The 25,887-nt window shown below is 48.9% G+C and overlaps 8 protein-coding genes across 8 annotated transcripts, besides 1 other annotated feature; 6 read left to right on the top strand and 2 right to left on the bottom strand.

The window, feature by feature from the left end:
* Positions 1 to 402: 402 nt before the first annotated feature.
* UA08_00602 (ISWI chromatin-remodeling complex ATPase ISW2) lies at positions 403 to 4,037 on the top strand (the record flags this gene model as incomplete). The annotated part of the gene is made up of 5 exons (XM_020260427.1): positions 403 to 522; positions 583 to 609; positions 680 to 823; positions 890 to 3,856; positions 3,921 to 4,037. 5 exons carry the CDS (start codon positions 403 to 405, stop codon positions 4,035 to 4,037), a joined length of 3,375 nt encoding a protein of 1,124 aa, XP_020124616.1.
* Positions 1,245 to 1,282: a repeat region (Identified by RepeatMasker using a combination of RepBase library and repeat library created with RepeatScout).
* A 1,313-nt stretch (positions 4,038 to 5,350) lies between the features above and the next one.
* On the top strand, positions 5,351 to 6,751 carry UA08_00601 (hypothetical protein; the record flags this gene model as incomplete). Its single annotated transcript, XM_020260426.1, has 3 exons — positions 5,351 to 5,695; positions 5,759 to 6,619; positions 6,680 to 6,751. 3 exons carry the CDS (start codon positions 5,351 to 5,353, stop codon positions 6,749 to 6,751), a joined length of 1,278 nt encoding a protein of 425 aa, XP_020124617.1.
* Positions 6,752 to 7,089: 338 nt separating this feature from the next.
* UA08_00600 (hypothetical protein) lies at positions 7,090 to 8,577 on the bottom strand (the record flags this gene model as incomplete). Its single annotated transcript, XM_020260425.1, has 1 exon — positions 7,090 to 8,577. The coding sequence occupies one exon, from the start codon at positions 8,575 to 8,577 to the stop codon at positions 7,090 to 7,092; it is 1,488 nt and encodes a 495-aa protein (XP_020124618.1).
* A 403-nt stretch (positions 8,578 to 8,980) lies between these two features.
* UA08_00599 (hypothetical protein) lies at positions 8,981 to 13,800 on the top strand (the record flags this gene model as incomplete). Its single annotated transcript, XM_020260422.1, has 3 exons — positions 8,981 to 9,370; positions 9,436 to 13,195; positions 13,262 to 13,800. 3 exons carry the CDS (start codon positions 8,981 to 8,983, stop codon positions 13,798 to 13,800), a joined length of 4,689 nt encoding a protein of 1,562 aa, XP_020124157.1.
* Positions 13,801 to 15,633: 1,833 nt separating this feature from the next.
* On the top strand, positions 15,634 to 16,982 carry UA08_00598 (hypothetical protein; the record flags this gene model as incomplete). The annotated part of the gene is made up of 3 exons (XM_020260421.1): positions 15,634 to 15,921; positions 15,996 to 16,077; positions 16,135 to 16,982. 3 exons carry the CDS (start codon positions 15,634 to 15,636, stop codon positions 16,980 to 16,982), a joined length of 1,218 nt encoding a protein of 405 aa, XP_020124158.1.
* Positions 16,983 to 17,751: 769 nt separating this feature from the next.
* UA08_00597 (hypothetical protein) lies at positions 17,752 to 19,016 on the bottom strand (the record flags this gene model as incomplete). The annotated part of the gene is made up of 2 exons (XM_020260420.1): positions 17,752 to 18,353; positions 18,422 to 19,016. 2 exons carry the CDS (start codon positions 19,014 to 19,016, stop codon positions 17,752 to 17,754), a joined length of 1,197 nt encoding a protein of 398 aa, XP_020124159.1.
* A 317-nt stretch (positions 19,017 to 19,333) lies between these two features.
* UA08_00596 (hypothetical protein) lies at positions 19,334 to 20,049 on the top strand (the record flags this gene model as incomplete). Its single annotated transcript, XM_020260419.1, has 3 exons — positions 19,334 to 19,658; positions 19,723 to 19,861; positions 19,911 to 20,049. The coding sequence occupies 3 exons, from the start codon at positions 19,334 to 19,336 to the stop codon at positions 20,047 to 20,049; spliced, it is 603 nt and encodes a 200-aa protein (XP_020124160.1).
* Positions 20,050 to 20,680: 631 nt separating this feature from the next.
* On the top strand, positions 20,681 to 25,689 carry UA08_00595 (hypothetical protein; the record flags this gene model as incomplete). Its single annotated transcript, XM_020260418.1, has 10 exons — positions 20,681 to 21,448; positions 21,512 to 21,902; positions 22,402 to 22,557; positions 22,624 to 23,405; positions 23,713 to 23,757; positions 23,996 to 24,153; positions 24,203 to 24,429; positions 24,487 to 24,770; positions 24,828 to 25,041; positions 25,106 to 25,689. 10 exons carry the CDS (start codon positions 20,681 to 20,683, stop codon positions 25,687 to 25,689), a joined length of 3,609 nt encoding a protein of 1,202 aa, XP_020124161.1.
* Between the last annotated feature and the right edge of the window lie 198 nt (positions 25,690 to 25,887).

The following is a 25,887-nucleotide window of genomic DNA, read 5'->3' as shown; positions in this document are numbered from 1 at the left end:
ACTGATGGGAACATTACATAATACCGCGCTAGAGACGAACAGTCAATGCCCTCGGCTGCCGGCTGAACAATGTTCCATATGGCTGCTGAATCATCCTCTGCCACCAATCATAGCGCGTCTTTCCACGCGCCTGGGCTTCGAGTTATCCCATTTGCCTGCCCTGCGCGAGTCTGGGAAACCTTGCTTTCACGACTCCGCTGTCACTCACACTCTTCTCAACAGTCAACGCCAGCTCGCACGCTCTATCGTTTGGGTTTAGCATAATAGTGTTAGCTTATTGTGCGATTCTTCTTTGTGACGCTACATAGAACTCGCCGCATACCCTCGAGTTATCGCTGAGGAGACTTCAAGCGTGCTTCGAGCATCTCGATTGTTTGCACTCACGGCGCAATCACCGCCACCATGGCGCTCTCGCGCAACTTGCCAGAGTCAGATGCTTCATCTCAGGTGGATACACCGATGACGGACGGCAACGAATCTGTTGCACGTATTCCAGTCGATGAACCAGACTACCCTATGGCGGTATGTTCAATCTCTGTCCCAAGTGTAGGGCTTATCCTCTAACGTTATTTTATTTTTTAGGATTATCAAGAGACGCCGGAATACACGGTACGATGCGGCTGAATACTGTTGTCGTCAAATAACAAGCAGGATTTCTACTTACTTCGACGTTCTCTAGGATTCCGATACCAACCCCAACACAACGGCAAGCAGCATTGCAGGCGATGCAGCTCATACTGATGGACGCAAGAGGAGGTCCGAAGCTTTTCAACTCAGGAAAAGTGTACTAGGCAAACAGCACGGACGATTGGACGAGTCAAAGGTTCGTCCACCCGCAAGGCGAGTATCAGTGGTCAAAACAAAGACTAATTTTGTTTCGGCATTCTAGGAAGACGATTCCATCCGAAGATTTCGTTATCTCTTGGGACTAACAGACTTATTCCGTCATTTCATCGAGACAAACCCGAATCCTCGTATCAAAGAAATATTAGCAGAGATTGACCGGCTAAACGCAGATGAGTCTGCCAAAGACAAGGGATCTTCGCGCAAAGGCGGTGCCAGTGGAGAGAGAAGACGCCGGACTGAGAAGGAAGAGGACGCCGAACTCCTAAAAGACGAGAAAAAGGGCGGGGAGACGGCCACCATCTTCCGCGAGTCGCCGTCTTTCGTTAATGGAGAGATGCGCGACTATCAGATAGCTGGGTTGAACTGGTTGGTATCACTCCATGAAAATGGTATCTCGGGTATTCTTGCAGATGAAATGGGTCTTGGAAAAACCTTGCAGACCATTTCTTTTCTCGGATACTTGCGACACGTCTGCGGCATCACCGGCCCGCATCTAGTTGCAGTACCGAAATCTACTCTGGATAACTGGAAGAGAGAATTTGCGAAGTGGACGCCAGAGGTCAACGTTATCGTATTACAAGGTAGTAAAGAAGAGCGACACGCTTTGATCACAGAGCGTCTTGAAAGGGAGGATTTCGATGTCTGCATCACAAGCTACGAAATGATTCTACGCGAGAAGTCTCACTTGAAGAAATTTCCTTGGGAATATATCATTATCGATGAAGCGCATCGCATCAAGAACGAGGAGTCGTCGCTTGCTCAAATCATACGTGTCTTCAGCTCCCGCAATCGACTATTGATCACGGGTACACCCCTACAAAACAATTTGCATGAACTCTGGGCTCTTCTCAACTTTTTGCTGCCGGATGTCTTTGGTGATTCCGAGGCTTTTGATCAGTGGTTTTCCAATCAAGAATCCGATCAGGACACAGTTGTGCAACAATTGCACCGTGTTCTGCGACCTTTCCTCTTACGCAGGGTCAAAAGCGATGTCGAGAAAAGTCTGTTGCCCAAGAAAGAAATTAATTTGTATGTCGGCATGTCGGAGATGCAAGTTAAATGGTATCAAAAAATTCTTGAAAAGGACATTGATGCCGTCAACGGTGCTGCTGGCAAGCGGGAGTCAAAGACTCGATTGCTTAACATTGTGATGCAGCTACGCAAGTGTTGTAACCATCCTTATCTCTTCGAAGGCGCTGAGCCCGGTCCGCCCTATACTACAGATGAACACCTTGTGGATAATGCGGGAAAAATGATCGTTTTAGACAAGATTCTGAACCGCATGAAGAAACAAGGAAGCCGTGTACTTATTTTCTCCCAGATGAGCCGTGTGCTTGACATTCTTGAAGATTACTGTGTTTTCCGAGACCACAAGTACTGTCGTATTGACGGTTCGACAGCACACGAGGACCGTATCGCCGCGATCGACGATTATAACAAAGAAGGTTCTGATAAATTCATTTTCCTGCTTACCACACGTGCTGGTGGACTTGGTATCAACCTTACTACTGCGGATATTGTTGTGCTTTTCGACAGTGACTGGAATCCTCAAGCTGATCTACAAGCTATGGATCGCGCTCATCGTATCGGTCAGAAGAAGCAAGTCGTTGTGTTCAGATTCGTTACCGAAAACGCAATTGAGGAAAAGGTTCTTGAGCGAGCCGCGCAGAAACTACGACTGGACCAGCTTGTCATTCAGCAAGGCCGTGCCCAACAGCAAGCCAAGAACGCAGCGTCCAAAGACGAATTATTGGGCATGATACAGCATGGTGCTGCTGACGTTTTCAAGGGCAACGGTGGCATGATTGCTGGTGGAAACGAGATCACCGATGATGATATTGATGCAATTTTGCGAAAAGGCGAAGAGCGTACCGCAGAGCTCAATAAAAAATATGAGAAACTCGGAATCGATGATCTCCAGAAATTCACCTCGGATAATGCGTACGAATGGAATGGCGAGGATTTCACGAACCGCAAGAAAGATATCGGTATCAGTTGGATCAACCCCGCCAAGCGAGAGCGCAAGGAGCAATTCTACTCGATCGATAAATATTATCGTCAAGCTCTGGCTACTGGCGGTCGCACTGCTGATCCAAAACCAAAGGTACCCCGTGCTCCCAAGCAAGTCGCGGTTCACGATTGGCAATTCTTCCCTCCACGACTGCATGAGCTACAAGAAAAAGAAACTGCTTACTTCCATAAAGAAATTGGTTATAAGGCAGTCCTTGCGGAGGGGACCGATGAAGACTTGAGTGAACGTGAAGCTAATCGAGATCTCGAACAACAAGAGATTGACAACGCCGTGCCTCTGACTGAAGAAGAGCAGGCCGAAAAGGCTCAGCTCTCTGAATTGGGATTTTCTAATTGGAATCGACGGGACTTCCAGCAATTTGTCAATGGGTCCGCTAAATTCGGTCGAACAGACTATGATGGGATTGCGACTGAAGTTGATAGCAAGACTCCTCAAGAAGTAAAGGAGTATGCTAAAGTATTCTGGGAGCGCTACGACGAGATCAATGATTATCCTAAGTACGTCCGCGTTATTGAGCAGGGCGAAGAAAAGGTACGAAAGAACACACACCAGCGAAAGATGCTTCGGAAGAAGTTGGACATGTACCGTGTGCCACTTCAGCAGTTGAAGATCAATTATACGGTATCCACTACCAATAAGAAAGTTTATTCCGAAGAGGAAGATCGGTTCCTGCTGGTAATGCTTGATAAATTGGGCAAGGAGGAGGATAGCGAAGGCATCCAGCTTTTTGAAAGGATGCGCGAGGAAATTCGCGAAAGCCCTCTGTTCCGATTTGATTGGTTTTTCTTGAGCCGGACGCCAGTTGAGCTCAGTCGTCGGTGTACTACATTGCTCAACACCATAGCCAGGGAATTCGAGCCTGAGACAAAGGCTAATGGGGATACCGGCAAAGGCCGCGGCCGTGAGCGTGGAGACGAGGATGCTGAAGAGGACGAGGAAGAGGCGCCTGCCAAGAAGAAATCAAAGAATGGAGTGGTGGTAAGCTTTGCTACAAATTTTGTTTTCTATTCGTCTTTTCGCTGACCATTCGCTCTTCATTTAGAACAAAAAGCTCAAAGGTGTCAAGGCTGGTAGCAAGGGGACGTCAGCAAACACATCAAGAGCGGCCAGTGTATCGTCCAATGTGCAGTCGAGCAAATCAAAAGGCAAGAAGAAATAAGGATTGCGTCAAGTGCACTTTTTGAGAGCTATATTTGCATTACATGTTTCGCGATTCAAACCGATCACCAGTGCAATGACATTGGTTGACTGTTGTTATACAAAACAACACTTAATTTACAATGGCGTTTGAGTATGTGGAGGCAGGTGTTTCATGTAGGCTGCGTGTGGGTTGCAGTATTTGTCCATTGGTGATTGGTGACAAGATTATTATTGAGTTAAAACTAGATTTACAGCTATTTTAATCAGAAGAGACCGACTCTTTCAAGCGTAAAGCTCCTCAGTTGGGGTATAGAGCAGTCAATCGACACGCAGTTGTTCCAAGGTTGGGAAAGCATCTGACAGACCTGCAGACAGACTGGACGGCCACGTAAAAACAAGAATGGAAGTTGCACGAATCAAAACGAATGATGGAAGTCAATCACGATAATCGCTGAAGGGGAGCTACTCGCCACAATCGAGATTGTCAGTCACAGCCACAGCATACAGACTCGTTTGGTTGGCTGCTAAAATAAGGGTGCGGCAGGCGGCCCGCTTGGCTCGGAAGGTTATTTGTATCTGCGACTTTGTGTAGCAGCGCAGTCCCTTTGTAGTTATGATAGTATTGCACCATATGGCGGAATCTGCATGTGCTCAAGAATATGCGCAGAATTCGATACAGGAGACACAGAGGCCAGTTCGTCTCTTCCCAAACAGAAACAAGCCAAGTAACGTGCAGATAAGCATGCCGCGGTGGTCCATGCTAGCGCACGCTTGATTCCGTCATTGCTGCAAGCCAAGTGACTCGCAAAGCCACAGGGCGCCCTCATTTGCAGAACTACTACGGCGTAGATACTAGCAGGAGACTTTGATGGACTAGGTCTTCGTGCTAACTACTGGATAGGAGGCCCTCTGCATGATCTGCACGCATGCCACAATGTAGCGTCTACAACTACGGCACTTGGCGGTATCATTGGCCTACGCTGACGTCGTCACTTGCGCCTTTGGCGTTACACATCTCCAGGGGCAGTCTCGCAACTGATAAGCTTCTCCTGTGGCGGGCTGAGGGAACGACGACGAATGGGAACTCTTCGCAATCATACGACGGCAGATCATACTAGCCAAACTAGGCAGTCAGCCATCGCACCTTCCCTTGAGTCAGGCTCGCTCATATAAACCTCACTCCTTCCCTCCTTCTCTTCCTTCTCCTCTTTCTTCCTCCCAGCTTTCTTATTCTCCTTCTCGCCTCACTTGCACTACTCCTTGTGCATCCTACATTCGCCTAATCAGACACGCTGCTGTTCTCTCACCCCATTAACGATCCACACGCCCAGCATGGCTAGCAAGATCAAGGTCATCTTGAACCCCAAGTACCAGCGCAATGGCACCAAGTCCTACGTGCACGCGCTACGCAAGTTCGGCTTTGATCCTACCCTGGAGGGCCCCTACTTTCATGTCAACCGCGTCAGTCAGCGAGGCAAGTTCACTACTGCCGAAAAGAGACCCATCGGTGGTCGCACCCGCATCCATCGCGTCTTGCAGAAGAAAACAGACGGCCAGACCGGTGATGTCCCCGCCGACGATATCCAGAATGACACCGAGTACCTCGCTCAGGTCGGCATCGGCACGCCTGCTCAGACTCTGAGCCTGGATTTCGACTCTGGTTCCTCTGACCTTTGGGTACGCATCCTTCTGCTATATTGTCATATTTGCGAACTGCTAGACTGACTTCGCCACTTCTAGGTATGGTCCACTGAGCTGCCATCCAGCGTTCAATCCTCTGGATCTAGCCACACCATTTTTGACCCTTCTAAGTCGAGCACTTGGAAGGTCTCTTCCGGGGATACTTGGAAAATCTCCTACGGAGACGGCTCCTCTGCCTCTGGTAATGTTGGCACTGATGTTCTCGATCTGGGCGGCCTGAAGATCCAGAAACAAGCCATTGAACTAGCCAAGGAACTGTCGTCGGAATTCCAACAGTCAGAAGGAGACGGTCTGCTGGGCCTCGCATGGGACAGCATCAACACCGTCCAGCCTTCAGCAGTTAAAACGCCAGTGGATAACCTTATTTCCCAGAACTTGATCCCCACGGATGCACAGCTGTTTACTGCTCACTTGGGTGAAGCAGCCATTAAGAATGACAACTCTTTCTACACCTTTGGTTACATTGACCAGGATACTGTCAATGCCACAGGCGGCCAAATCACCTACGCAGCTGTCGACAATAGCCAGGGCTTCTGGACCTTCGATTCGACTTCCGCTACAGTGAATGGCAAGACTATCACCCGCTCTGGCAACACCGCTATTGCTGACACGGGAACTACTCTTGCTCTCGTTGACGACGATACCGTGAAGGCGATCTACGATGCTATCCCGAACTCCAAGTACGACAGTTCCCAGCAAGGTTATGTGTTCCCTACAAACACACCCGCCGACCAGCTTCCTACTGTCACTTTTGCGGTTGGTGACACCCAAATTGCAATTCAGAAATCGGCTTTCAGCTTTGCCGATGCTGGCTCCGGATACACCTATGGTGGCATCCAGTCTCGCGGCTCAAACCCCTTCGATATTCTAGGCGACACCTTCTTGAAGGGAGTTTACGCGGTATGTTTTACCACTACTTCTTCTATTGTATAGACTTAACATGTGCTGACAATACACCAGGTTTTCGACGTGGGCAATGTGCGATTTGGCGCTGTTGCACGGCCTGAAACGACCTCGTCTTCTTCTTCTTAGACGAAGGAGATCAACGAAGATGGTCTTCACTTCTCTGGATGGAGGATGCTCATACATGATTTTTTCAGAATGTGTTGATCGGCAGTTTGATTGCCTGAATTTGCACTTCGTGCTACTATTACTTCTAGAAAGAATTAGTAGTGGTGATTTAATGAAGCATGCGAAGTCTCTCGGCTAGGTTATTTATTATTAATAATATTATGATGATGATGATGATGATGATGATGTAGATATCCACATGGTTGCGATGATAATTGCCTTTGTAGAATTTTCTAATGTACAGGTCATCCAGTCATATACCTGGCTAATATAATATAGTACAAGTATGAATCGAGGATTCAGTTGAAATCGAAAGACCTCGGTGGTGGTGATTGACCGTCGCTCTGTTTTTCAGCGACGTCCTGAGTAGGTTCTGATATCGGCGGAAGATTCGCTACTCGAAGAGGGACGCGCATCAACATCTCCATTAGCAACGCCGCTGCGACGCTGACATTCAGACTATCAACTCGTGCGGCATCATTTATGGCTATCTCAGGACGGACCCGAGCACCGGGAATAGATATAAACCCATCCGCTTGGGCTTTGATGCGAGGCAACAGTCCCGTCCCTTCACTTCCAAGCATAAGAACAGTTGGCGCCGACGTCAAGATACCGGCGCCACTAGAACCGTCTTCAACTACATTGTTGTTTGTCGCGGCCAAATCGGCGATATTGGCGGGGGAGTCGGCGGCATAGAAACGCCAACCGTTCTGGCGCGAACGACGGATGAAATCTATCTCCTTGCCGGCTTTGAGTATCGTCATATTCTCCGCGGCGCCGGCACTAGCTTTTATTGTGACTGGTGTAAGGGGCGCGGAGTTGCGACCTGTTATTATGAGTGCGTCAACGCCCAGGTAGTAGGCAGACCGGATGATGGCACCCATGTTTCCAGGGTCGAGAATGCCATCGAGGAGGAGGACGAACGGAAAGCGTTTTTGTTCAGCTTCATCGTACCGCGGCACGCGTGCGACCTGGTTGCTTGAGCCATTTACAGCAGCCTGTTCCACAGACTGTGGAGCCAGACTGACATTGAAATAGGGTTCTGTTGGGAGAGAGACCGGATCCAAACAAGCAACTGGCAGTTGCGGTAAGGGTGATGCTTCGAGAACGCAGCCGTTGTGTGGGCGGCCGGCGCTCATTTTATCCAAGAGCTTGTCCCAACCTGCAAACGCAATCTTTACTCGGATCTCTTTAGCTAGTGCGAGTTTGCGCAAGGCGACTTTCTCCGGGCTCAAAACCTCGTCGTCGGCGGACTGGTATATATATAGCACATACAACGTGCGGCGCGTGCATCGCAGAGCAGCTTCAACGGCTGATAGTCCGTATATGAATTCCGACGCAGGTGTTGTGTATGGGATTGACGATGGTACAAGGACGTGTGATCTCACTCGTTCCGGCACTTCGTCGGTGATAACATGGCGTTTACTGCCTCGTTTCTTTTTTGGGTGGCCGGAGCCCTTTCCACGTTTCTTAGACCTTTTGGCCCTGCTATCAAACCAGTGAGGTTCACTGTCAACGTCGCCTGGACCTTTGGTTTCGGCGTGGCGGTCGGAGAATGTAATAGATGAGTCTGTTCTGAGAGAAGACGCCGGCGATCGCCTGTTATCTAGTAAACGGCGCGTATCCCTATTCTCTCTTGATGCTTCAGCAGCAGCAGATTTCCTCGCTGCACGTCCGATAGCTGATGTTAGTGACGCATAGCGGGTGCCTGGTATAGACTTTTTGAGGCATGCGACTTCGATGACCGGGTGGTATAATTTCAGGGAGTTCCGACTGAGAGGGATCATCCTCAATATTGCCTTGAAAAGGGTATAAGGAAGGTAAACAAGACAAAAACAATTGGCATATAGGTCGACTCTGGCTCGCGCTGTGATTGTTTATTATCAGAATCAGAATGGCAGGTGGGAAAAATAATCATGGACGATAGGAGAGATCCATATGTAGATTCTTCAACCAATCGGGGAGGAGGTTGATAACCGGATTAATGATATTCCGAAGCGCGTCTCCGCGTTAATTGATGATTCCTTTTACCTTATATGTTATTCCACGGCTTTGGGGATTCCTTGGACGTCTCTCACCACAGCACAGGGTCAACATACGCTTTCAATCGATCCATTACTTCTATCTCTACCCTACGCGAAACTCGCATCCTGTCCCGTCAAATGCCTCGGCCGTGATTGAGCGCAGAAAATGCCATCTTCCGAAAAGGACTTCTCGGCATCTGAGGATGCTGACGAACTGGTCGCCGACTTATTGCAACAATTCTCCGCCGTTGAAGACCGGGGAATCGGGTCGGTTATACGTACAGCTCGGCCGTCAGTCAGCAAAAGCTCGGCGCCGCGAGCCATTACTGTCACATCCTCACGGTCAGGCTCGGCGGCTGAAGTGACGCCAGTCAAAGCTGACTCTGTGCCCAAGAGACCTCGGACTTTCGTCATTGAAGTCCCCCCGCTACCAAAGGATGCAGACAAATATGAATTTTTACCCGGTCATTCGACGGTTCGCACCATTTGGGAGCAAAAGCGCGTTGGTGAAAACCTGCTTTACATGGTAGAGCTTCAGAGCTCGGACAAGGAGTGGGTAAGTTTTGGATTGCATTGAATACTTCAATTTTATATAGTCAAGCTTTAGTTGGTTCTAACTAGATAATTGCTCAGCTCAAAGATTCATATTTGAACACCTTGGAAAATGGCCGTGAAGCTCTGGCTAGTTTCAAGAGGGATGGACCGCCAAAAGCCGGGAAGGCGCGTGACTCCATTGCGGAAAACGATGGATTACAGGATTACGAAGAATCGGCCATCTCAGAAAATACTGATTCCTCGGATGGCGAGCAAATCATAGTAGCCAGCACCGCGAAGCGCCCCCCTGGACGTCCCGGACGCGGACGGCCTAGACGTCGTAGCACTCCTGAAGAAATCGATGACTCGGATAGCCCCCCAGCACGACGATCAACACGCAGAATCAGTAAACCCATTACCAATCGCTCCGCATTTTGGTCCGACGAAGGATTATCAAGTGATGATGTCCTTGGCAGCTCTTCCGCAAGAGCATCTAAGAGGCGGCGATCAGGCAGACAAGCTGCTCAACGGACTTCTGGACGCATACGACAACATCAATTTGAGGATGACAGCGATTCGAATTCGCATTCGCGCAGGCGCGGTGTGCGATCGTCAACCAGGACCACCAAACACAAGTCCAATCGGTTCAAAGAGAGACTCGAGGACGACATCTCTGAGGTCGAAGATGCTGGCACAGAGAAGAAGTTTTCAGGGGCAAAGGAGAAGTTTTATAGACTTCCCAGTGACGACCCCTTTAGGCTTCGGCATCGTCAAGTATGTGATAGTTGCGATATCCATGGGGACGATCGCGAGAAAGGTCCGCTCGTTTTCTGTCAAAGTTGCACAAACGCCTATCATACAGTTTGTTTGGGACCTCGGAGCCAGCGGGAACATCTTGTGACCAAGGTCGGCTGGGACGAGTTCGTCTTACAGTGCCGTCGCTGTCTTGGTACTGCTCTAAAGAAGGATGCGACTGCACCTCACCTGGGCCATTGCTCTTCATGCAATGAGGAGAATCCACCCTCGAAACCATTTCGACAGCGACTAAGTCCTCGACAAGAACAGCAACAGCGAGAGCAGAACGATGGACTTGACCCGATTACCAAAGTGGATCAATCTCTACTAAATAGCCCTGATCATGTGATGTTTCGATGTGTCAACTGCCAGAGAGCCTTCCATCCCAAACATCTTCCAGCTAAATCCGACTCGAACGCGAACGATGTTGAGACTTCCGAGCCGGATTCCGACCTTGCAAGCGTACGACTAAAAGAGTATTCCAGGAGGTGGCAGTGCCACACATGCATCTCAGTTCCAGGGGAGATAGAGGGCCTGGTTGGCTGGCGACCTGTTGATGCGGACGCGTACATTCCTGGATATACCGTTGACACCTTAAAAGAAATTGAAAAGGAGTATTTGGTCAAATGGAAACGGAAGTCTTATTATCGCACCACGTGGATGCAGGGGTCTTGGGTTTGGGGAGCCGCATCACCTTTAATGCGTAAAGCGTTCTTTAAATCCCCCAAAGGCATCAAACCACAGATGACGTCTGAAGATGCTATCCCGGAAGACTACCTGAGGGTTGATATAGTATTCGACGTCAAGTACACAAACATAGTTAGTACGCAATCAAGGGAAATAGATATGGCCAGGGTGAAAGACGTCAAGGAAGCCTATGTCAAGTTTAAAGGTTTGCTATACGAGGACGCTGTCTGGGAGACCGTACCGTCGCCAAATGAAACGGGACGTTGGGATGATTTCAAAGCTGCATATGAAGATTGGGTCCTGAAAGACTATGTCAAGGTTCCCAGGGCTTCTTCCCTTAAACAGCATCTCAAAACCGTCCGTGAACAAGACTTCCAGTCAACTTTGGTGAAAAAGTCCCAGCCAAGTTGTTTGACTGGTGGGAAAATCATGGACTACCAGCTCGACGGTCTCAATTGGCTGTACTACAAATGGTATCAAGAACAAAATGCCATCCTTGCTGATGAGATGGGACTTGGCAAAACCATTCAGGTCATCTCTTTCCTTTCCACTCTGATCGAAGATCACCGATGCTGGCCTTTTCTGGTTGTCGTACCGAATGCAACCTGTCCAAATTGGCGTCGAGAAATCAAAAAATGGGCACCATCCCTTCGCGTTGTTACATTCTATGGCAGTTCCGTAGCACGGAAGCTTGCGCACGACTATGAAATGTTTCCCAAAAATGCACGTGATCTCAGAGCTCATATCATAGTGGCATCTTATGAATCCATGGTCGAGGATAAAGCTCGCAGGGTTTTAGCGGGCATTCCTTGGGCAGGTCTCGTTGTGGATGAAGGCCAAAGATTGAAAAATGACAGAAACCTTCTTTATCAGTCCTTGTCCAGCATTGATTTCCCATTCAGAGTCCTCTTAACTGGGACGCCGCTGCAAAATAACATACGTGAGTTGTTTAATCTCATTCAGTTCTGCGACCCGAAGAGGAGGGCAATAGATCTCGAAGAGACATACGAGACTTTGACGAAAGAAAATATTCCGGAGTTACATGACATGATCCGGCCCTTTTTCCTACGCCGTACAAAGGCACAGGTTCTTACATTCCTTCCACCAATGGCGCAGATCATCATTCCCATCTCGATGTCTGTTGTTCAGAAGAAACTCTACAAATCGATACTAGCGAAAAATAGCAAGTTGATCAAGTCAATCTTTCAAAGCAACCAGGATCCGAGTGCCAAACAGAATGAACGTCACAGTCTCAGCAATATTTTGATGCAGTTACGAAAATGCTTGTGCCATCCATTTGTATATAGCAGGCAGATTGAAGAGCGCACTACGAATGCTACCCTTTCTCATAGGAATCTTGTGGAGGCATCTGGGAAACTTCAACTGCTTGAGCTACTGTTGCCGAAACTCAAGGAACGAGGCCACCGAGTTCTGTTATTCAGTCAGTTCTTGGATAATCTAGACATTGTTGAGGATTTTCTTGACGGCCTTGGCTTGCTTTATTCCCGTCTTGACGGCTCCATGGGCGCCCATGAAAAGCAAAAGAGGATTGACGAGTTTAATGAGCCCAATTCGAAGCTTTTCGCGTTTCTTCTATCGACGAGGTCAGGAGGTGTTGGGATCAATCTTGCGACAGCTGACACCGTGATCATTATGGATCCTGATTTCAACCCACATCAAGATATCCAAGCATTGTCCCGTGCTCACCGAATTGGTCAGAAGAAGAAAGTACTTGTCTTTCAGTTGATGACGCGCGAAAGTGCCGAAGAGAAGATCATGCAGATAGGCAAGAAGAAAATGGCTCTAGACCACGTCCTTATTGAGAAAATGGATGCGGATGACGACGGCGGCGTAGACTTAGAATCAATCCTGCGACACGGCGCGGAAGCACTTTTCGAAGATGACAACACCGGCGATGTTCACTATGATGCGGACTCCGTCGAAAAGCTGCTTGACCGCAGCCAAGCAGAAAACACGCAAGTCGGCAATGACGAGTCTGCTGAGTCGCAGTTCAGTTTTGCTCGCGTGTGGGCGAATGAAAACGACGCGCTGGAGGATCGACTGGGTGATTCTGACGCGCCGACGCCAGTGAACAACACTTTGTGGGAAAAAATTCTTGCGGAGCGGCAAAAGGCTGCGGATGAGGAGGCATTAGCCAACGCACAAGCACTTGGAAGGGGGAAACGGAAGAGAACTGTCGTGGATTACTCGGCTAAAGATGCCAAAGATGAGCAAGAATCACCAGGAGGTTCTAAACGAGCAAAGGTGCAGCTTGATAGCGACGCCGAATTCAATGCCAAGGAGGATTCTGAGAGCGATGGCGGCGAGTCCCTGCTTGAATACTCGCCCGTAAAGAAGGTTAAAGGTAAAGATCGCCAAAAAATTCCCATGGCGAATTGACTATTGGGCTAACTTTCTATTTTCTCCATAGCTCGACCCTTCAAACGTGTAGATCCTAGCGCAGTCATACATATGGACGGTTCGAATGATTCTATGGACCGGTCCCTTCCGTGCATTGCCTGCAATCAGATGCATCCTGTTGGATACTGCCCACTCAAGCTGGCTGGAGTAGAGCATTGCGGTCTCTGCGGGATCGCTCATCTGGGCTATCAGCGAGTCTGTCCTCACCTCAATTCGGAAGAGCAGATTCTAGCAATGCTACAGTCACTACGGCAAAGCACGGAACCGAGGTGGCTGGTGGATTCGGCCAGAAGTTACCTCTACGGCGTTAAAGGCGATCTCGTGAAAAGAAAAAAGGCAGAGAACAGACAGAGAGATTTGTCCGGGCCTCCCACTCATCATCCTACTCAGTACCAGCCTCCTGGCGGGCCGATTCCTCATACAGCATACCCGCCATCCTCATCCATGAGTGGCTACCACAGTCCATACACTGCTTCTAATGCTGTTGGACTCAGACCATATTCCCAGCCTCCTCGTTACGACTCCATGCGGGCTCCACCTCCAGCGTGAGCTTGCCCCACGTGTTAGGCAGGATATTAGTTTGTCATAGTCATTAATTCAAGTCTCACATGATTGCGATATGTGTCAAAAATCATTGGCGAAAAGGCTTGCGGGTTAGGATCTGATTTGGCGGATCCATAGGTTCATGTCCTATGTGCTGTAATGTTTTCTCTCTTTTGCATGGATAGATGATGTATGAGGTAGGCTTTTGTCAATCAGTAGGTAATATCGAATGCCATGTTCAAAGAGGTTTCACCTTGTCCGTCGTCAGACAATAAAACTTTCCAGCAAGCAAGCTGTATGCCAGTTGTTTTTGTGATAAAAATATGACATGCAGCTTGGTGGAGCTTCCCGCCGAGCCGCATTCATTTATATTATCGGTAGTGATAGCGTTAGGCTGCAGGACTGCATAGAAACGCTATCCATGGGCATAAATGCTTGGCGTCGACCTTATTTCAATCGCATCAAACCGAACTACCAGTAGGTCATGCCGCAACAGCTGTACATTGTATGCCTTCATTGAGTGATCTTTTTTTTTTCTTTTATTTTCTCTTTACTTTCATTTCTAAACATCTTCTTCACCACACCAGTAAGAGTGCTCGATACCTATCCAGCTGCATCCATGGATGGATGCAGGTTCAAAACAACCAGGTACTCCATTGTCAAAGAAGGCTTCAAATGATTGCGAGAATCCCCTTACTACGGTACATTAACCTGGTTACAACGAAGAAAGAATATTAGTTCAGCTAGTTCTTGAAACGACACCGGCGTATCCACGCTTAGCCTTAGACGTACTTTTCGAATGCCACGAGCAATCCAACCGGCGAGAATATCTAGACAATGAATGGATATGACCAATTACCCCTAACCCAGCCCCTATCTATCTACGTGGGGAAAGCGTGTTGATTCTGGGCTCGCAAGGTGTCGGTCATTGCAGGACATGAGTTCTGGGCTGAGAGCCAGACCTCTCTGTCCTTCAGGATGAGACAGACGACGACCAAAACCAAGTCAGTCTGGCTCTCTCTCGTCTCCAGCCCCTTCAATTCAGACAAAAGGCGTGCCGTTTGCTACCAGATATCGGGGCCGTATCCGAATAAACAATAAGAATCTTAGCGGGCTTCCCCGGCGTACAGCGAAGCAACCGGCCAACCAGCCAACCAACGGCGGCGGTCATGCGAGCAGACAAAGAACATCCAAGTGTCTCACGTCGTGAAGAAAGCATCGTCAGGGAGGCTGGGCAGGGACTGAGGGGGTTCTTGTCGTTGTTCTCGCGCTGAGGAGAGCCGCGTCCCAATCGGGCAACCGTCATCATCCAGACCTTTTCTGGTTGCGCCAATCAAAGCGCCGCTGTGCAGCTGGCGAATTTGACATGGCATTGTCCTTCTTTGTTGTCAGTCTGACAGGTTGCCCCGCCCTCATGTCACCTTTCTGTCTCGCGGTGTCTCTCCTCCTCCCCCTCGTCCCCAGCCGCCTTCTTTCTCCTCGTATAAATCCATGTCTTTTTTCTCTTCTCGCCCTCCACCAAGCTTCACATCTCTTCTCTCCGTCCAATTTGAAGTGCTTCTTTACAGTATACCATTTCCTCCTTCTTTCCCTGCAGGTCTCGCTATTCAAAAGCTATACAGAGCGTCAAGTGCCCAAGACCCAAGCTCTTATAGGCAAGGACAGCCTCTTGGGATTCGGCATCTCCTTTGCCATCTTCTCACTGTCGTGTCGGAAAGAATATCTCTTTCAGAGTCTTTTATCGGTCATCTTTTATCCTTCGTTCCCCTGTTCCTCCGTTCCCTGGCGGATTATTTCCTCTCGTTGCTTCCTCTCAATTGTCCTCACTTGCAACTCACCATGTCTGAGATTCGCCCTCAGTTTTTCCTCGTTCGCGAGAACAACGCCATTACTCCTCTCATTGCCCTCGATGAGCTGCCGAATGAGATCAGCATCCACGGCGTGCCACGCAACATGAACGTGTCCGACACTCGCGGCATGACCAGCGTCGGCACTGTCCCTACCCGTGGCGTTTACTACATCGTCGACGGCCATCATTGCAGCGTTGGCATTACCGAGGCCAAGAATGACTCCTTCGCTCTCACCACCTTCTATGGTAAGGGCAAGGGCCGTCATTACGACAAGAAGGTTGGTTTCTTGTGTCTTCTTTCCCGGGCCCCTGAAATTGGAATCGGCCTCAACTAATGAATCTGGTTGACCAGCATGATGGCAGCACCGACAAGCCAGCGAAAGTCTACTGCTCGTACTGGATCCGCACTGGCGAGTGTGACTTTGAGCAGCAGGGTAAGCTTCTTTTTTGCTCTTGTTGCTATTATATATCACTAACCTGGTCCTTTCTAGGCTGCCGCTACAAGCACATTATGCCAACCGATATTGAGACCCTGGAGACCATCGGGCTGCAGGAGATCCCAGCTTGGTATCGTGACAAGCACAATATCCCCAGTCTTCGCTCTCGTTCGCGTGTTGGTGCTAGCTACACTCAGAACAACTGGCGCAAGCGTGCAGCTCCGATGAAAGCCATCGAGTACGGCCATGGCAAGGAGAAGAGCGATGTCAGGAGCATCAAGACAATCTCTGAGACCAAGACTATTACCCCCGAGACCCCCTCCATGGCCGGGGAAACCGTCACTGAAGCCCAGGTCGTTGATGATCCTCTCGACATGGTGTACAGAGCTGGTCTCAACACCACCACCACCACCACCACCACCACCAAGAACAACACTACCAATGGCTCAAGTCCTGTCACCCCGCCAAGCATCAGCCGCTTCATTGACTTTGAACGCATTGGAAACGCATCGTTCTCCTATAAGTATGATGCACCTCAGACCCCGACTGGCAGCGGCCCCGTTCGTTCTCGCCGTCTCTTTGAATCTCAAGGTCCTAACCATGAATATAGTATGTCTCCAGAAACTATCCCTTCAATGACTGATACAGTGAACTCATTCTCGCCGTTCAGCTCCCTGGGAGGAACCCCGCGGTCGACTACGATTCAACCGCCAGTGACCAACAACAAGACCAAACGGTACAGTGTGGCCGAAGAGGACATCAATGCTGCCGATGACACCCTTGACAACCTCAGCAATGAACTCGCCAAGTTCGACAATTCCGAGCCCAAATACCGTAGCATCAGCGAGTTGCTTGATTCTTCCATCCCTGAGGATCGCTATGGGAACTTGATCTTGTTCTGAGCGAACCTTGTCTTTCTTGATCGTGGGCGTCGTTGAGCGATCCTCTCGCTCTCTTTTCTCTCCCTCCCCGTTATTTACGACCGAGACAGTCAGTCAGTTTGGTAATAAGTTTAATAAGTTCGGATTTTATTTCATTTTCATCTTTTTTCTCATTTCATTTCATTTCCCCATTTCTTATTTCTTGATTATCGACGCAATTTCTTCTCTTTCTTCTTTCTTTTTACTTTTCGAGAATTCAACTCTCTGAGAAAACTGCCCCTTGGCTCTATCAGGCATATATCTTCTCGTTTCATCTTTGGGCTCCAAGGTCTGTCTGTCCGCCCCAAGAAAGGATTCAGATGGGTATGGTATTTTTTCTTTCTCTTTCTCTTCTTTTCTTTTCTTTCTTAATTTATAGTTATTGTTCTTGCTTAGTTCTCTCCTTTTCGATGGTGAATGGTCTCGAGTTGGGTGGCAGAAGTCATCTTATTGTTTTAATTCGCCGCTTGTGTCTAAAAAAGTGAAAAATCTACCAGATGAGGTGATTATCGATAATTTGGAAAGCTATTGAGGAAATATAAGCTTCATTCCTTATGAATTGGGTTGTTCAATAGAAAAAGCCATAGGATTGATTTTGCGTAGCGTACGTACATCTTCTATTGTCTTGGGGTTTCTACGACAAAAGTTTGGACCTGATAGAACATTCAAATTTGATATTGCGTGGTGGTGTATGGTACAGAGCGAAATATACATGGCTTGTGCTATGAGAACTGGTGTTGATGAGTTCAATCTATCTTCTCAATCGAGCGCCAGCTTTCCCCCTGCCTACTGTCTCCTTGACAGCGGCCTTATCATCTGCAGCACGCAGCTGAGGATGTTGACTCAGTTCTGGTAAAGTGCGAATAGCGTGCAGCACAGACTCCTTGCCATCCACTACGGCATTACGCTCTTGCTCAATGCGAAGTCGGTTTTCGCGATCAGTGGTGATTTGTCGCAGACGACTTTCCGACATTTTCCACGACTCCGGGAAGATATATTTGGGTTTTGGTTTGTGGTGTCGAAGGTCAAGAGGCACGTCTGCAAAGGAGTCGCCTTCCTTGGCCTCCTTGATGAGATTCTTGACGGTATCGCCGAGATAGCGTTTGTTCTGAGCCCGAGCGGAGAACTTCTCGCATGACATGCGCACAATGTCTGTATCGGGGTTATAGCGAGGTCCGACGAGTTTAAGGAATGTCTGGCGCTGCGCTTCGGTCAAATGTTTCGGTACCAGGTCCTTGGAGCTGAGTTCCATAACAACCTTGTGTTCGGCCGGGTGTTGTTCACCCATATACGTTGTGTATCGAAACCGGAGAATCTGGTTCTCTTTGGGCAGTTCAAACGGCTTGGTAAGGTCTGTAACGAGTCTAGTCAGTAAAAGAAGAAGTGTTTAACAGCGATAGAAAATTTTCGTCTCAACATACTGCTCAACAAGGGCATATCCCATGCTGCAATACGAGAATACTCTCGAACCTCACGGTGTAGTTCCAGCTCAGCGTGGGCCATGGATGTGATTTCATCATCGTTGAAAGTGTCATCTCCATCCTCCGCATTGGAGAATTCATCGTCTTCTTCCTCCGCCCAGAAACCACGATTTCTCTCTCTGACATCCTCAAATCGCATTTTCGATTCCTTCTCAATGCGAGCCGCTGATTGTTCGATTAGGTCGATATCTTCTTTTTGTCGACGCGGGTCTCTCCACATCTCGACAAACCGTCTGTTTTCGGCGTCGAATACTGCCCGTTCTTCAGGGGACATCAATTCATACATGGACTTCTCGGCTTCCGTGAAATTGTCGACTGAGTAGTCAGGCAAATCCTCGATGATCTCATACGGAGCATTCTTTGATTCCGCGTCCGAACTTTTAGGGAGATAGGTAAAGGGCGATGGTGTGAACCATCGTGTCTGTTGGACACGAATTGGCGCGGGCTGTGTGTGGAAAACTTGCGAAGAGGCCAGGTGCTGTCTCCGAGAAAACATATGGGCCGCACGGCTCAGCGCTCTCGCTGTTCCGGCCATGGTGAGGGTGCACTGGTTCAATGGAATGGCAATTGTCACGGCGTAGTTGCTTCTCGACGCTGCCGACAATTATTTCTGGCGCATCGGGGAAGATTGAGGGACTAGCCTTGTGTGGTTAGCGTGCTGGACCATTAGAGGTTAGTGGCATTTATTCGCTGGATAATTTCACGTGATGTCATTGGCTTGCCGAGTTGCTTTCCTTCTCAGCAACCAACCAACAAGGAACGACAGCCGGAACTGCAGACAAGGTATTTGTAATTTGCAGATATTTCTTGAAACATGTCTTGATTATTCTATTGATTCTTGCTCTCGCGACTATGGCCAACAAACCTCAGAAGGTGTGCTTTGTGACTATTGGCGCTACAGCTCCGTTCGATACCTTGCTTTCGAATGTTTTAGACAGCGATTTCCTCGAGGCGCTCAAAACTCATGAATATACAAAACTTCTGATCCAGTACGGAAAAGAGGGCCGTGCTATCTTTGACACATTCATCCAAAACGCTCCCCCCGAAAGCCCTGCACGCTATGGTCTTGTTATCCAAGGGTTCGGCTTTAGACAGGAAGGACTTCTCCAGGAGATGCGCTCAACCCAATCAAATAAAGCTCTGGATACTGTGGAGGGAATGATTCTCAGCCATGCGGGTAAGCTTTCCTGGGTGGACAGTTGAGTGCGAGGCTCTCAAAGTTGAATCTGTTTAAAAAAAAGGATCGGGCTCGATCATGGAAGCCTTGCGCATCGGCGTGCCTCTCGTCGTGGTACCAAATCCAGCACTCCAAGGCAACCACCAAGAAGAGCTTGCCAAAGAGATTGAGAATAACGGCTGGGCCGTTGCCGGACAGTTAAAGTGAGTAGTGTCTTTGATTAGACTACTGATCTATACCTGACAAGCCTAGCCGTCTCGCGGATTCCGTTCAGAAAGCAGAGAGCCTTCGCAGCCTCTCACGAATTTGGCCGCCAAAGGACAGTGTCGGATCGAGACATAAAAGGGGCTTGGCCGGCGTTGTGGAAGACGAGTTGGGTTTCTTGGATTAGATTAGATCACCGATCGGGCAATGATGCCCTAATCCCGAGAATCGAGGCTTTCTCCTGCACAAAGGAAGACTGCTCGATATACTTCAGCAAAGGACACCATTATAACTTGGCCAGGTCCTGCAGAGAAGCTGGAACCGTGGGCTTATCTGGACGGAACGCAACGCGACAATAACGTCACCTATTTCTAAGATTAGTTTCGTTGCTTTGGCTGTATATTACCAGTAGACATAGTAGTATCATTATTATCACAATTAGTGCAACAATGAGCGATGGTTTGAGAATGATCGAAGAAAAGGAAGTGCAGACATAGCAGCGAGTCGATCGATTGTTCTGGTTGGCCCAAGCTCCTTTTTGATCGAGAGCGCGCGGACAGGGGAAACCGACAGCCAACTTCTCCGCAGAGCGAATAAATCAATCAACCTCCTCCTGGCCCTGCTCACGGCAAGCAGTAGCGTTGACACGTTCATTCACGACTTTTCTATTTCTTCAAATTCTCTTCTCTTATAGATTAACCAAGGCCCTCAATTCGATTGTGCTACGCCGCGACGCATTCGAATCGCGAATTGACACGTCCGCCCGCGCATCTTTGTTTTGACATCTCGTTTACATACACACCGTCGATAGCACCAAAATGACAGATGCAAGTCTGCATAACGTTCCTATTGTCATAGATAATGGCAGCGGCACGATACGAGCAGGATTCGCCGGTGAAGAAATCCCATCATGCTATTTCCCTTCGTTTGTTGGCCGACCAAAGCACCCGCGGGTCATGGCTGGTGGGCTAGAGGGCGACGTTTTTATTGGGCAGAAAGCACAGGACTTGCGAGGGCTTTTGAAGATTCGGTATCCCTTGGAACATGGCATCGTTACCGACTGGGACGACATGGAGAAAATTTGGCACCACGTGTATGAGAGCGAATTGAAGACACTCCCTGAAGAGCATCCCGTGCTCCTGACCGAGCCGCCGCTGAACCCAAGGAAGAATCGAGATATCGCCGCGCAGATTATGTTCGAAACGTTTAACATCCCGGCTCTGTATACGTCGATTCAGGCCGTTCTTTCCCTTTATGCTTCAGGCCGAACGACGGGTGTGGTATTGGACTCCGGTGATGGGGTGTCCCACGCTGTGCCGGTATATGAAGGGTTTGCAGTTCCAAACAGCATTCGAAGAATCGATGTTGCTGGCCGGGATGTCACAGAACAAATGCAATTGTTATTGCGGAAGAATGGCTACGTCCTCCACACGAGTGCCGAGAAGGAAGTCGTACGTATGATCAAGGAGAAAGTATGCTACGTGTCGTTGGATCCGAAAAGGGAAGAGAAAGAATGGATAAATAGTTATCACAAATCCGAGTCAAAAACCATCGAATACGTCCTGCCTGATGGACATAAGATGAAGGTAAGAGAGTGGCTGCAAGGTTGCGAGGCCCGAAAGCCATTCTTTACTAACTTCAAGGATTAGATTGGCCAAGAACGTTACCGCGCCCCTGAGATTTTGTTCGATCCTGAGATTATCGGCATGGAATACCCTGGAGTTCACCAAATTGTACAGGACGCCATCACACGGACCGACCTCGACCTCCGCAAAGCCCTTTATCTCAACATTGTCTTATCAGGTGGCACGACACTGTGCAAGAACTTCCCAGACCGGTTAATGCGGGAGATCAAGAGACTTGCTGTGGAAGATATGAAAATCCGTATTTCTGCGCCTGCTGAGCGTAAATACACGACGTGGATCGGAGGAGGCATCTTAGCGGGTTTGAGCACATTCCGAAAGGTAACAATTCTCTTTTCTAAAATTTGTTTCTCGTTTCCTACAATCAGCGCACTAACCCCCGATATCGTAGATGTGGGTAAGCGCCGATGAATGGCACGAAGATCCTGAAATCATACATCGCAAGTTCGCTTAAGGGGTTTGAGACGGAGACTTGAAGCCAAGCAGTATAGAAAAGCGATATGTGATCGCGAGGCATCGGACAGGTGGCAGTGGAATTACACAGCTTTTGATTGAGAGGGAGTGCTGCGGAGGCTCCTTTTGATACCCCATTGTTTTTTCTTGCATTTGGTGTGTGAGGTTCGTCTTACATGGGAAATCTTGTACTATAAATATTTTTTTTTTGGGTTGAATGAAAATACATGAAAGCATTGAAATTTGCCGTGATAGGGCAGTATATATATATATATATATATGTGCATGCAGGGATATGTGCGGGGAGAGTGGTTATTTACCCGACGTGCCGTGAACTACCTACATACAATCAATCATATTTCCGGCACAGTGACTTGCTCAGATATATTATACATCTCAAGGCACAGACCGATCTATAACTTGTCTAAAAATAAATATGGCAGCACCATCTTATGACCTGCGAATCGCCATTGTTGGGTCTGGGACTATCGGGCTCTCGTTTGCAGCACTGCATCTGTCTCATCCGAGCAAGAGAATCCAAGTCATCATTTATGACCCACGCCCTGACATAGAGGAATACGTTAGGACTACGTTACCAGGTAAACGACCTCTTGATACACTACTTCTCGATGTACTAAAAAGCTAGTAAGGATACCTAAGCGCAGAAATTGCCCCTCTCGGGGAATTGCTAGAATCGAAGCAGCTTCTCCTATCCTCAACACTCTCATCGGCATTGGATTCGGCCGACATAGTGCAAGAGCAAGGACCCGAGAATGTGGCTTTTAAACAAGGGTTATGGATACAGATTGAAAAGACCGCCCCTTCAACAGCATTGTTCTGGTCCAGCACTTCTGGCATCCCGGCATCTGTCCAGGGCCTTAACATGCAAGAGCCTTCACGACTACTTGTGGTCCATCCCTTCAATCCACCGCACATAATGCCGGTCTTGGAGATTGTGCCTCCTCGCAACGATGCTGGAGACTCGGATTCAATTCATCCGTCGAAGCAATATATAGACAGAACCATGGAATACTGGAACACACTACACAGATCGCCAGTCGTTCTTAAGGAGGAAGTCACTGGTTTCGTGGCAAATCGTCTATCGTTTGCCCTTTTTCGCGAAGCCATACATCTTGTAAACTCGGGTGTCGTTACAGCTGCCGAAGTCGATCGTATTGTTGAAGAAAGCATGGGGCCACGCTGGGCTGTCAAGGGACCGTTTTGGAGCTATCATGCTGGTGGAGGGAAGGAAAAGGGGCTCAAGGGGTTTCTAGAGAAGATCGGGGACACGGTGCAGGCTTGCTGGGACGACGCTGGGACACCATCACTTGGACGAGATGGAAACATGTCCTCTTCTTGGGAGGATGCGTTATGTGGGCAGGTGGAGGATGCTTATGGGATGCTGGAAGACAAAGACCTCAGAGATAGAGATGAAAAGACGAGACAGGTCCTCTTGATTACTAGGAGATCAGATTAATTCACGGGCAGGTTGAACGTCTATACCGTAGTATCTATTTTGTGTGCCAATAAAAAGCTCTAAACTGAAAAAGAATTGTGTCCCTGAGGATCTCGCATCTTGCCTAATGAGGAAGGGGGGGGGGCGCGCCTTCCCTCTGCGTTTGCAGGTCACCTGGGTAACTCTTTTCTTCACCCTCTTCCTCTTCCTCTTCCCTCTTTCTCTTTCTCTCTCGTGTCTGCCACCTCGGGTCAGAATTTGCCTCTATTCCCTGAAGGTCATCTCTATCCATTGGTAGTCCGTGCAGAGCTTCAAAGAATCTGTTGCTGCCAGCACATGCACGGTAGGTTTCTCATGGATTTTGTCCTCAACATGTGCCTTCGTGGACGATGGTCAGCAAAATGCCACAACAAACTGGCCCATCCAGTCCAGAAATTGAATCTACTGTCCCGGCCTTTGCTGCCTCTCCACCTGCTTGCCTTCTCATTTCTCAACTTCTTTAGCTTCTGTGCCCCAGCCTTCGAGTTCTTTTCTGTATAGTTCACACTCAACTATAGCTGACCTTTTAATGCAACCTACAGATGGCTGACTGGTACACTGAGCCAACCAATGGAGCCGGAGACAGCTATGATTGGGGTGCTCCTGCTCCATCTCAGGATTTCGCCCCGTTGAAGGAACAGAATGATTTCGCTGATGATACTGGTGATACCGATGGCCCTCGTGACGACACTTGCCGCAAGTGAGTTTCCAAAGGATATTGATGACTTGTGCTTACCTCTATTGAACAGCTGTGGCCAATCTGGACACTTTGCTCGCGAATGCCCAGAGCCACGTCGAGGCGGCGGCGGCGGCAGCGGCGCCTGTTTCAACTGCGGTGAAGAAGGCCACAACAAAGCCGACTGCCCTCACCCTCGCGTTTTCAAGGGTACTTGCCGAATTTGCAACGAAGAGGGTCATCCCGCAGCCGAATGTCCCCAGAAACCTGCTGACGTGTGTAAAAATTGCCGCAAAGAGGGTGAGCAGTCTATTAAAACCTATGCGAGTGACTGACGCTAATCATGCATTATACCAGGCCACAAGACGTCTGAATGCAAGGACAATCGTCAGTTTGACTTGAACGACATTCCTGACGAGACTCCTGAGCAAGCTTGGGCCAATCTCAAGAAGGCCGATGCTAAGCGAGATCTTGAAGACTTCCGTGATGTCTGTCCTACCTCTGGGTCTGTTGAATTGGACGTGGCTGATAATTACCATCAGGCCTTCAAAGTGTACACCAAGGCGGAACCAACCAAGACCTTCGTTGACATTGAGAAGAAATTGCGTGCTGAAGAAGCCGGTGTCTACCTAATTGCACTTGTAAGTTACAGGTAAAACAGGCTGCGCGCAACACGCAAGACTCACTCACTGTTGTAGGAAAAGCAAATGGAAAATTTCAAACCATTCACACTGATCGATCTCCAAGGACGCCTGAACTGCACCTACGTTGTCAAGCTCTTTTTCAGTGCTGAGCCACGTCGTGCGAATCTCAAGGACCGCTGGCCAGCTACGCCAGAGGAGAATCTCGAACGCCTTGCTGATGCCGGCTTCGAGCATGATCGAATGGTCCCCATATGCAGCAATTGCGGAGGTAAGCAGTAAATCACGTTGGCTAAAGGGAAAGGTACTAATGTGATCTTTTTCCCCCCCCGTAGAGCTTGGTCATGGTTCGAAGGGATGCCAACAGGAGCGTGTAGTTCCGGAGCGTGTCGAAATCAAGTGCGTCAACTGCTCCGAAGTCGGGCATCGTGCTCGCGACTGTACGCAGGAACGGGTCAACAAATTCGCTTGCCGCAATTGTGGTGGCTCTGGCCACAAAGCTGCTGACTGCACGGAGCCTCCGAGCTTGGCCAATGTCGAATGTCGTCGCTGCAATGAAAAGGGCCATTTCGCCAAGGACTGCCCATCTGCCCCGAAATTCGTCAAGACATGCCGTAAGTGTGGTGCAGAGGACCATATGTCACGGGTATGCGACCAGCCGCAGAATATGGACCTTATTACCTGCAACAACTGCGATGAGACGGGTCACTATGGCCGCGACTGCCCCAAGCCTCGGGACTGGTCTCGAGTAAAGTGCACCAATTGCGGCGAAATGGGACATTCTTTCAGAAAATGCCCGGAGCCAGCGGCAGATGAAGCAGGCCGCGAAGAAGAAATGGCAGGAGGTGAAATGCCACCCATTGAAGCTAGTGGCGGTTGGGCTACTGGTGAAGACACTCAGGGTGCATTGGGTTGGTAGATGTGCTACAGTGGAGGTCAGGAAGAGCTAGGTTTTCTTTTCTTCTCTCTTCCAACGGCGGTTATTTGAGGGACTTCTCTTGAATCTCTCCTCTATTTCATTTCTATGTCGGATACTTTTAGGGCATAGCTGCTGAGATGTACCTAATTTTTAGGGGATGGTTCAAGGACATAATGATGTAGTGTAGAAACCACCCCC

Source organism: Talaromyces atroroseus (genome assembly GCF_001907595.1).
Source record: "Talaromyces atroroseus strain IBT 11181 chromosome Unknown scaffold_0, whole genome shotgun sequence".
Taxonomy (NCBI): Eukaryota; Fungi; Ascomycota; class Eurotiomycetes; order Eurotiales; family Trichocomaceae; genus Talaromyces; species Talaromyces atroroseus.
Note: the sequence above shows the minus strand (reverse complement) of the source record. Positions and strands in the feature narration are given on the sequence as shown.